The 12,208-nt window shown below is 35.0% G+C and overlaps 1 protein-coding gene across 1 annotated transcript in view; it reads right to left on the bottom strand.

Moving 5' to 3' along the window:
* ARID2 (AT-rich interaction domain 2) overlaps positions 1-12,208 on the bottom strand; it is a 109,160-nt gene that overhangs the window by 40,409 nt on the left and 56,543 nt on the right. The window contains exons 4-6 of the mRNA XM_082309845.1: positions 8,155-8,288; positions 7,062-7,280; positions 3,724-3,791 (exon numbers count right to left, since the gene is read on the bottom strand). Of these exons, the coding sequence (XP_082165971.1) occupies positions 3,724-3,791; positions 7,062-7,280; positions 8,155-8,288 (421 nt within the window). The remainder of the gene's footprint in view (positions 1-3,723; positions 3,792-7,061; positions 7,281-8,154; positions 8,289-12,208) is intronic.

The raw sequence follows: 12,208 nt of genomic DNA on the forward strand, positions 1-12,208 counted from the left end.
AAATAAGTCACTCTTGAAAGACAAACTATACACACAAGTGAACCTTGCTAACATGAGGAAATTCAAGGAGAAATGAAACAGTTAAAAATGGGAAAGCTTCCAGAGTAGATGAGAAAACACCTGAGCAGAATGTCATCAGAGCTTGTGGATGGGGATGACTGAACAAAACAAGAAGAGATACAAGATCACTGGCTAAATGCCAGTCATTCCAAGTCGTTCCAATACTTAAGACATGCAGTCATTCCATCCAACTGGAGATTTAAGCTTATTGACAGCACCAGGAAAAATCAAGAGGGGAGAAAGCAATAAATTAGCATAGCTATAAGGTGTAACAGCAGGTTCAACTAAAATGATATTCAAATTCTGACCATTAATGGAACAGATTCACTGACTAGTAAAGACATTTGATTCAGTTTAGAGGGAATCATTGTATAAAGTGAGAAAATACGTAGCACTGCAGGTAACAATGGAAATTACAAATTTTCCAAACAGTTTTGAGTAATTGAGTCCCTCAAAGTTTAGTATAAAAAAAAACACGTTGTTTTACATCTTCACCTTCAACTGGAACAGCCACAGTGATGCTGGAGAACACAACTAAATAGGCAAACTCCTTTGCTCATGAATATGACATTACTGAAGTAGTAGACTGTTCTGAAAAACATCATGATACCGCATACATAAAGTAGAATGATTTTCAGTCAAAATTGGAGAACAGTAAAATATAAAAATCAAAGTATTGGTGCTGAGACAATTGACAAATCCTTTACAATAAATTAATATAGAACGCAAGAGCTAATTGAATACCAAACAATCAACAGTTATTGCACAGATATTTAAGAGTGGGAGAAATACTAGAGGTGATGCTGTACCACGCCTACTGTGCAGAGATAAGAGTAGAATGAAGAGAAAAAATAATGAAGAAAAACATATGGCCATTTTTCTTTCTTGAAAACTAATTTAAAAATACTAATATAATTAAAAGACTAAAAAGTAAATCAAGCTTATTTTAAGCAACATTAAAAACTTCCACAAAACATCTTAGTATAAATATGTAATTCTAAAATTACCTGCAATGTCTGTATAAAGACATTGAAATACAGAAACTAAATGCCTCTATAAGATCAAAATTTCCAATTTTATGTTCATACATTTTAATAAGCAGGAGGAGGACCTTGGGAAAAAGTTAGTAAGAGTAGCTACAAAGATGAAATGCCAAATATTCTGAACATATCTCATAGATCAATTATATTTGTTTTACTGCATTTGAAGAGCTATTTTCAGCTAACAAAGACTAGGAAGTTGGGGGGGGGTATTGTTGGTTTTCTGTGCGTTTTTTTTGTTTTTGCATAAAACTGACATACCAACACTTAAACTAACATTCAATTGCCAAGAATCCAAGTTTGATTTCTCTATGAATCCTGAATTTAACCCTGAGAATCATTTTCACAACAGCTTCAAGATTTGTAATATTTCCCAGCCACCCCTGCCTCACCCTCAACCCCAAAACTCCAACACATGAAAACTCCACTATGGTCTGAGGGTAACGTTTACAAACTCAATAGAATTTCTATCAATTCAATTCCTAGGAGTTTAGAATTCACACGTTTAAGAAATTGCTTTCCCTACCGTAATTTCTATGAATCTCTACCATTCGTGTGTTCATGCCATCACTATACTTTAATTCATAATTCTGCATTTTTCCTCTCCCACTTAAAAACTCTTCTCCATTTTCATCTTTACACAAACTTCTAATCTCCTGACATTATAGTAGAGAAACAAACTGGAATGATAACCTTACCAAATCAAGACACAAACAAGTGGCAGCAAAATAAAAAACAAAACAAAACAAACAAACAAAGTTTTTTAAAAGATAATGTGAACAATGAAAGGAGGAATACACATTCAATAGCCATTCTATTAATCTTAAAGCTGTAAAAGCAAATTAAAAAAAACCATACACAATCTCTACTCTGCCAAGCAAATCTCTCTCTCCTATGTCATGAAGCTCCCATAATGCTTCCCCTGATTTGTGTTTTGACACAGCCACAGCTGCAATACACAGCAAATTACTTCCAGTAATAGGGTCAAACAAATGCTTGAAGTAAGATCTGAAAAATCTGGATTCTTGGCATTAGAGATATTTTTAGATCTGGTGTTAGTTTCTGACATGCTTTCAGCAGCATTCACTACAGAGTGGTACTATACATGTTGTAATGTTCAAAAATAGATCTTGGAGAGTATCCAAGTTTCTTATTAGTAAGCCTTATTGCAGTTACAGTGGTTCTACTTAACACTTCGTTAAAAACATTTATCAGAACCATCTGTCCTTATCTATCACAATTACTTAAGTTTATATAATTAATGAACATATAATAAATTAGAATTCTGTGTAATTTTAAATGTTTACAGATCTAGACGTGGTGCTTGTTGCTGCTCTAGATCAGCAACAGTCTGTGACAGTTTAGGGTGAAGTCAACACAGACGTGCTAAGTGCTTTGAAAAAAAACAAACCAAAACACAACCTATAGTACTTCTGGACATATTTTTCAATGGAAAAAGGAAACAAAGATTATGAAGCATTATTTTTTATACTTACCTTCAGCACATTTGAACCACGTTTTCAAGTTCATATACTAACAAATATGAGAGCTTACCTTTTTTGTTCTTAACTTTACCTAGGCAATTTTGGTTAGGGAATCTACTCACTGATATTTCAGCAATACTTATCATTTAACTAACACTAGTATGGTCCAACTTGTCCCAAAATTGAGTTACATAAAAATAAAACAAAAGACAAATGGAAAAAGCTGCTAATAAATAATACTATAATACTGGTTTCTTTCTCTATAATACTGGTAAGACATTTCAGTATATGAGACAAATAAGAAATTGAGCAGAAACCTAGCTATGAGTTCATAAGGAACTCACCAGCTTATCTCTTCACGTTTTTACTTAATAAAAAGCATAAGTTATCAAAATATATTTTAATCTAGCTTTCTTCTATTTTAGCCACACAAATCATCACCTGAAATTCAATTTAAGGGAACTGTATATCATAGCAAATATGCTGAAATGTCGAACCTCTTTCAGCTATAATATATTTCATGTTCTCATTCACCTCAGAATGCTGACCTATAATAAAGAGGAAGCATTTACACAAAGAAACTTGAGTTATATTTTTACCTCATTTCATTACTTGTACAGTAGATCGTGCCCTCTAGTGGAAAGATAAAAAAGCCTTGTGCAAAAATATTTTAACTCGAACAAACTCGCAACATTGCTAACTTACTTGAACTTGTCCTATGCTTCTTATGTTATGGACTTAATTTTCATAATCCAGCATGTTTCTCTACTGATCACGGCAGTTTTAAAAAAACAGCATTGTTTTCTCTTGCTAAATATGTTGGCCAGTTTTAGCATTTTTTTTTCTTGCTAAATATGTTGGCCAGTATTCCTTTTCCTCACACGTATTTTCTTATACAAAGAAACATAAAACATCTTCATTCATTTCCCTACACCTATTTTTTCTTAATACATTTCTTCCTGCTTATCCAAACATTACGACAACTGTGATTTAGTGTCCTATTATATTTAAATCAAAAGAATAAAGCTGAGAGTAATTCAAAAGACATATGCTAGTATATCTTATAATTTTCTATCTTTTTAAAGGATTTGATACTTGCCATATGCAGTTCAAAATTATTTTAATAACTTTTAAATTACCTTAACAAAATCTCTATCAGTTTTCTCCTTCCATTCTTCTCCGAACACAGCAGAAAATGATCCTAAAGCTTTAAGCATAAAAAGCAAAATTTAGTAAAAAAATGAACATTTTTGTTTGACTGTTTACTAATCCATAAACTAAATATTCAACAACACTACAGACTCTTCTAGCGTTTCCCCTTCGCAAAAAAAGTCCTGTACTGAATTACATAAAGCAACTGAAATGTCTGTAGTCATTTAATTAACTGCTACTGCAGTTTTACAGTCTAAATTGAGACTAGGTAGTCCATAAAGAATGGACTAGTTTGTGAACCCTTTAAAAAACACATAGGAAACTTTTCCATAGCCCTTTTCCAGAAGTCAAGATGACTGCTCAATTTTCAACCTCACATCAACAACTGTTTTCCATGAACACAGTATAAGCTGTAAACGCTACTTTAGTAATTAAACAAATTCCCGTTAATCTTTTCTAAAAAACCTAATAGTAGTAGTGAGATTTTGACAGCACTCAATCGAAAGTCAATATTTAACCAGAAAGCCTAATGGATGTTCTTGGGTGTTTGGTGGAGCCACTACCACAAATTTTCTAATCATCACTCCCCGAAAGCAGCAAAGACTCAATAAAAAAATAAACTCTGTCTTGCAATAGTTCTGGAATGAACTAACGACACATCTAAGTTACACTTAAACATTTTGGTTCACAATGTTTTATTGTTTTGAACAAAATGCTGTAAATCTCAATTCCAAGACCACATCAGCTTTCAACTCAGAGAATCCAAACCAGGGCTTACACAGCACTCCAAACTGAAGATACTATACATCCCCAAACCCCTGGGGCTGCCCCATCACATGCAATATAATTGTAATCTCAAACTTTATGGAAGGAAAAAGACAGACATATTTTTCTTGTTACCTAGAAGCAGCGCATTATAAATACTAACAATGATAAAACCTTAATTATAGACAAGGCAAATCTAAAACCCACATTAAATAAAGTTCATCAGCTATCATTTATTTACACCTGAAACATTGTGACAGCGTTTTCATACTACCTGAATTTGCCAATTACAGATTCCATTTAATCACCAAACTTGACAGATTTACTTTCATTATTTACAATATAAAAGCATGTAAGAATTTCAAATAGAAGCTTCATGCTTCAAAAATAAGTAAACACACTCCCCCTTTCTTTCCCCAATTTGTCCCAATTAGGTCTCCTAATGCTGCTAGGACACTCCCTGGATTTATCCAGAAGATGTGATCAGGCGAGATAAAAATGAAGTTTTCCCTAGGGAATGAAAAGAGCAAGCCCATTACATGCTCATCATTCCTCTTGGCTTTACCTCAGCTATTTTTCAATATAAGAAATACTAATACAGACTAGCTATGGAACAAGCCTGTGCTCAGAGTCCAAGTTAAAAACTCAAGAAAACACTGTCTACTTTTGCAACATCCAAAAAAAAAAAAAAAAAGAAATAGCAATACAAAACTTGATTAAATTATTCATAAATTCCTAAGTCCATAGCAGTTCCATCAAAAGAACAGAAGAGTGATGGCAAACTCAAAAATCTAGACAGCGAGCATCCTGGAATCTAAGTTTCACTGAAGCTTCCTTTCAAATATTTTTTCTTTGAAACTTCTTGTGACTGGGCTGATGCAGACACCAAATGACTGAGATCTAACCATATCTGAATGGCATGGGTACAAATCAAAAATGTAAGAGAGAAGCTGAAGAATGCTAATGCAATACTGGGGGGAGGAGAGGGAAGCTACAAATCATTACATAAAAACGAATCATAGAATCCTTAAGGTTGGAAAAGACCCTTGAGATCATCATCAAGTCCAACCGTTAACCTAGCTCTGCCAAGTCCACCACTAAACCATGTCCCTAAGCACCACATCTACACATCTTTTAAATACCTCCAGGGATGGAGACTCAACCACTTCCCTGGGCAGCCTGTTCCAGTGCCTGACTACCCTTTCGGTGAAGAAGTTTCTCTTAATATCCAACCTAAATCTCCCCTGGCGCAGCTTGAGGCCGTTTCCTCTCGTCCTATCACTTGTTACTTCGGAGAAGAGACCGACCCCCACCTCGCTACAACCTCCTTTCAGGTAGTTGTAGAGAGCAATAAGGTCTCCCCTCAGCCTCCTCTTCTCCAAACTAAACAACCCAGCTCCCTCAGCCGCTCCTTGTAAGACTTGTGCTCTAGACCCTTCACCAACTTCCTTGCCCTCCTTTGGACGCGCTCCAGCAAATGCTAATGATTTAAAAAGAAAAAAAACAAACACACAAAAAAACCCCCAAAAAAACCAACCAACCAACCAAACCCAAACAAACAAAAAACCCCCAAACAGTATACAATGTCTAACACTGATTTCTTCCCCAGAATTTTAAAACAGAATCTCTGACATACCATACTATGTTTGTGCTTACACATGCAAAGCAGATTTATACTCAAACAGATATGATCATCTGTACTCGCATACTTAAATATACTTAGCTGAAAAAGCTCATTTGAGCAATTTCGTATGGGAGTTAATTTCTGAAATTCAGTATAAGAAAAAAAAAAATCAGTACATAAAACCAGTAAATACTTCCTCCTCGCCACCACAAGACAGGAGCTATGCTGTTACGATTTTAGGATGGTTCGCATTAACTTATTTTTTTCCCCTCTTCTTGACAGAAAGACAAACAAGCAATTAACAAGGAACAACTTGGCACGGAGGGCACAGTGAACAAGTCAAACAGAAGAATTTATTTCATATACTGAAGTAATCTGATTGAATAGACTTTTAAAATTTATGTGCTAACACATTAAGTAATTCTGAAACTCAGATTAAGATTTTTATCCCTCGAGTTTTGTATTCTGAGTTTCACTACAGTCGAACATGTAGTGAATTATCAGGATAAAAATCTTACTGGGTCATTGTTTTCAGACTGCCCTTTTTTAATTTTTAAATTTGTGACTGCTACTAGAAAAGAATTATGAAAAGTCAGCACAGTCCTACGAATTCAGAAGAAAGCAATAATACAATACAAGCAGATGGAAATCCAATGTTGTGAACTTGAGCATCTTGAACAATTAAACTCTTATAACTGAAAAACTAAATTCTTACATTTCACTAAACTGTTAAATAACTCTGTTTTAAATTACCTAACTTAAAAGGTATTTGTAATGTCAGTTAAAAACAAACTGTGGACAAGGTAAAAAAACAAACAAACTTGAGATAAATATATTACAGTGCAATAAATTATAAACATTTCAATTATCAAGGGTTGTGAAAGATGCTACAACAGGTATTGACTCTTTCTGTTGCAAAAACTGATATATACTTACTGTCATCAAACACGCCAGCGTTTGCAAGCAGTAAAGTGATGATTTTAGGGTCCTTTTCAAGCTGCATAACATGCTTGCTTTCATTTGAAAGAAGAGTACATACATTAATTGCAAAGTCCACCTCATTTGGGAGTCCAGATAACAGTGAAAGCACCAATTTATTATAGTCATTTGGTGAGTTAAAGTCCATAGACAGCCCATAGCTTTGACGAAGGTAATCTAAATAAGAAAAAAAAATTAAAACAACATTTTCACAGCTAAACTAATTAATATCCAGATGATACATTAAGCAATATTATAATGAATTATAAGTATTTTTCAAAAAAGTTTATTAATAAGGTATTGTAGGTTTTAACACATTTTTACAGTATTCAATTTATTTTTTCCATTTGTCTTTGGCCAAAATGCTGAACACATTCTACTAAGCTGTGTACCTTTCTAGTTAATATTAATTCCTTCATCATCTCCAGAATGCAATACTGCAGTATGTTCTCCCAAAGAAAAGCTTTGAAAACGCAAACTTTAATTAAAGCAGAATAGAATTGTAATACAATTTGGAGTCACTTTCTCTACACAACAAATTACACATCCATTCCACAGAGTCCACCGGCTTCTAACTTGTTTATTGGTTCAAGATTGATACTTTGGTCTCTAAATTACAATGGTGGCGATTCTGGCTCCTTATGCACATGCTTTATTCCTTGGCATTTAAAGATTAATAAATCGTATGCTCAGTTCAGGTATTTGGCTCTGTAGAGAAATGACTGATGTGATAGAAACACAATCTGTGAATTTTCAAGGTATGTTGTTTCAAGACAAGTAACTATTTAGCCCTGCTAATTAGAAAGAGAAACATTCGTAAAGAAGACAAATAGTTTATGGATTTTCAGATTTATTTTGTTCTGGTTCACAATGGAAAGGAGGTTTTTGAATGTATTAAATTAATAATTTGAGTGACCCACAGATTTGATTGTTTTAATAGTGTGTAGCTAAATTTACAATATTTCTGTAGCCTGTCCAAATACACACACACACACGCGCACACACACACGTATGTGTATGGAAAAAATAGCACTTTTCCACAAGAATTTACCTGACACACTGTGTTGCTGGTAGTTATAGGAAGTTGGAATTGCACCAATAGGAAGTTGTGGCTTTGGATTGCCTGGTTGTACCTCATCATCCTCCTCCCCAAAATGATGGACTTTTTCATACTTTTCTAGATAACTGGAATAAAAAAAGCAAATATTTTTAATATATATAGCACAACTAAATCCTTCATCCCCCAAGAGCTGAACTGCCAAAGGAAACAAACTGTACAAACACGGGGATTTACTGGAAACAATAATCAAAGTAGTATAAAACATGAAACGTTAGTCAGACTGACAACAGGCTATACAGAAAATGCAGATATGTGGAATTATGGGTTTAAATATTAAATTTCTTCACATTTCTCAACAACAATCCCTAGCTAAATCGCAACCTGTTGAGCCCTCTTGTGACTAAGTCCATTTTTCCCAAATCAGCTTTTGCTACCCAGGGTAACTCTGCAGGTGGAAGCATCATAAAAATTACTCTGTGCAGGTTACCAATACATATACTGAGGTCAAGTCCAGAAAAACACTTATTTCTTTTCATCTGACTTAAAGAGAAATGATATACCAAGTCCTAGCAATTACACGAAGAGTACGAGAATGCGGGGATACTGAGGGCAACAATTCAGGATCAGAAGTTCTGAGCCATGGCTGCAACTAATGACTACTGGAAATCCCTTCGAACCCCTTAAGGAAAAAAATTCTGATATATTGTACACAGAATAGACTGCAAGCACAGAATTTACATATAAAAAAAGTAAACAATCAGCTTGGTAAATTAATTATCTCAATTAACAGTTAGTTTAGCATTAAATTTGTAACTTCCAAAATTTTTTACACTCCAGTATATAAGGCCAACTTAAAAGACCCACTGTAGCTTTAACTTCACACTGATACATAACTGCAAAACCCTTCATGAAATTATTCCAAGATCAAAAAGTTGCCTAAATTTACAAACTTTCATTGTGCTGAAAACTGACAATAGCAAGTCAATTAAATCATAATAAAAATATTATGTAATCAGGCAATCATTTAAAACATCTTCCTCTTTGTATATGCTAAAAATATTTAATATATTAGGAAAAAAAAACAAGCTTTTGGTATCATTTTTGTCAGTAGACACTGAAGTCATTAACTCATGGTGAATCAGAAAGATTTAAATAAAACAGTTTTCCCATTGACCTCTGGGGAATATTTCAGATGCATTAAATTAGTAATTATTTCATGAAGTGAGATATCAGTGATGTAGCCATAACTTTAAAATATTAGCAAATATATTTTTTGTTAAGAAATTGGTACATTCCAGAAGGAAGGAAAAAATTCCAGAGTTACTGAGGCATATCATGGTGCACTGTATCACATGCAACTATGATTTGTGTCTGACTAATGTTCAGGATATCCAAAGCACTATATATGTTCTTTTTATGTGAACCACTGCTACAGCGCCATCCTTATTACATAGATTCTTCAGTGAGTTAAGGAGTCAGCAAAAATCTTCCCTGCATTATCATTTGCTTTTAGGGACTAAAAATTAAATTTAAATATGGTTGTTTTTTTAATCTTTAAACTAAAAATGCACATTTATACTAATGAGGTCCCAATTTAAAATCTGCAAAAAAGTAAAATCCTACAAAATTGTTTATAACTTTTAAAAACTCATAACTCAACACTCTCCTATGCACAGGTTTTTAAAGCTAAATCCTAATTCTTCTCTTCCACTATTTTTTTCTTATCCTTTTATCCTCCTTCTTTCCTTTCCCTTACAGCTTATATCCAAAGATTAAAATCAAATACAATCCATAGCTTCTATATGGCAATGGGTGATTCTCAGCATATAAGCATCAACGACATTACTTGGGGGGGGGAAATTAGTGCAGCTCCCTTCTAAAGAACTGATATTTTGTTGTATTAAAATGGTCATTTAGAGAGCCTGACCTAAGTAATTACATAACTGTTCTACTGTTTTATTTCCTTGTTGCATTTTATCAGAGAGGTAGTACCACAGCTTTATTCTGCTTTATTATCTGCTAGTATTCAAGCTTTATTTAAAAACAAAAAAAATTTCCTTCCACTATCTATGAATGTTACACACCCTATAAATGAACATTGCATCACTGAACACTGAATATGGCAATCACACACAGACACAAGAAGATTAGATGTGACAATTTCTATTTTCCATATTATTGTTTACTTGATAACTTCTTAAACATTTTAGGATAACTTAAAAAAAAACAACAAACAACAACAATTAACACAAGTAGGGTGTTTATATATATAGATATATATAAAATGTATGTGTATACACACACACACTGGAGAGCATGTTGGAGCTCAATTCAGAGCCGTTCTCAAGCTCTGCATGGGAGATTAATATTAAATATAGTATGGGATTAAGCAATTTAGAAGTCGAGAAGAGAGAAATACACACTGTGGAATGTAACTGATAAAAAGACTTTAAAAAGCACGAAGCTATAGTAGCATAGCCAAACATTCAAGTGTACAGTCAGAAACTGAATGCCTGGTGAATAATGCACCATGCAATCTTATGTGTCCTGTGACCTCATGCTTATCTCTACCAGTTTCTCAAAATAACTGTGTAGATACCTTAACACAGCTACAAAAACAAGGTTTACTGGAATGAAACACTCATCTCCAATTGTGAAAGCTAGAAATCCATGATTTTAAATCATCTAGAAAGTATTTTATTCTTCCAGTGACAGAAGCATTTATTTAAGGCTCATTGTTTTGAACTATGTACGCCTACATACCGACCAGCATCTCTTCCCTATTCTGACCATTCTGAACCCAGAAAATATTGTAGTGACTACGAACTGAGAAAATACCAGTGGCTTATGTATTTTGACAGGCTAAATTCCCATCTGTACACATTAGTCATCGGTATTTTAAGATAAGCTTAATAGTGGCTTCTAAAATCCTGAGAAAGAACACAGTTGTGCAGGATCCTGAACTATGTGCAAGTCTAATAGTACGCAGGACCACATCAGTGTACCCTGATGAAGTCTGATGATGATACCAAACTGAGTGGGGAAGTGGACACTTTGGAAAGGAGAACCATCCTGCAGGAAGACCTGGACAGCCTGGAAGAGTGGCCTAACAAGAACCTTATGAAGTTCAACAAGGACAAGTGTAAGGTCTTGCACCTGGGAAAACATAATCCAGGAGTGCAGCTCAGACTGGGATCCACCTGGCTGGGGAGCAGCTCTGTGGAAAGGGACCTGGGGGTCCTGGTGGACAAGCAGCTCAATATGAGTGAGCAGTGTGCTGCTGCAGCAAAGAAAACCAACTGGATGCTGGGTTGCATCAACAGGGGCATCACCAGCAGAGATAAAGAAGTCATTATCCCACTCTACTCAGTGCTTGTCAAGCCACACCTGGAATACTGTGTCCAGTTTTGGTCCCTGCTATACAAAACAGATGTGGACAGGCTGGAGAGGGTCCAGAGAAGGGCCACAAAGATGATCCAAGGACTGGGAAGCCTGCCATATGAGGAAAGGCTGAGAGAAATGGGTTTGTTCAGCTTTGAGAAAAGAAGGCTTAGGGGAGACCTCATCACCATGTTTCAGTATTCAAAGGGTGGCTACAAGGAAGATGGAGACTCTCTTTTTACAAGGAGTCGCATGGAAAAGAGGGGTAATGGGTTCAAGTTACTCCTGGGGAGATTCCAACGGGACACAAGAGGAAAATTTTTCACAATGAGAACAATTAGCCATTGGAATAATCTCCCCAGGGAAGTGGTGGATTCCCCAACATTGGACACTTAAGATTCGGCTGGACAGGGTGCTGGGTGATCTTGTCTAGACTGTGCTTTTGCCTTTCTTGCCTTTCTTGGTTGGACCAGATGATCCTTGAAGTCCCTTCCAACCAGGTATTCTGTGATTCTGTGAATATTTCCAATTTACCCCGGTCCAAATTGAACCATGGGAACAATTAAAATACTTTTAGTTAAATGTTGCTCACTGCAAAAGCCTAGACTTCTTTCTGCTACCAGCATTTGTTCGTTGTCTTTCAAACAGTTCAATAACTCAGTCC

This window comes from Platalea leucorodia, assembly GCF_965183815.1.
Source record: "Platalea leucorodia genome assembly, chromosome: 4".
Lineage (NCBI taxonomy): Eukaryota > Metazoa > Chordata > Aves > Pelecaniformes > Threskiornithidae > Platalea > Platalea leucorodia.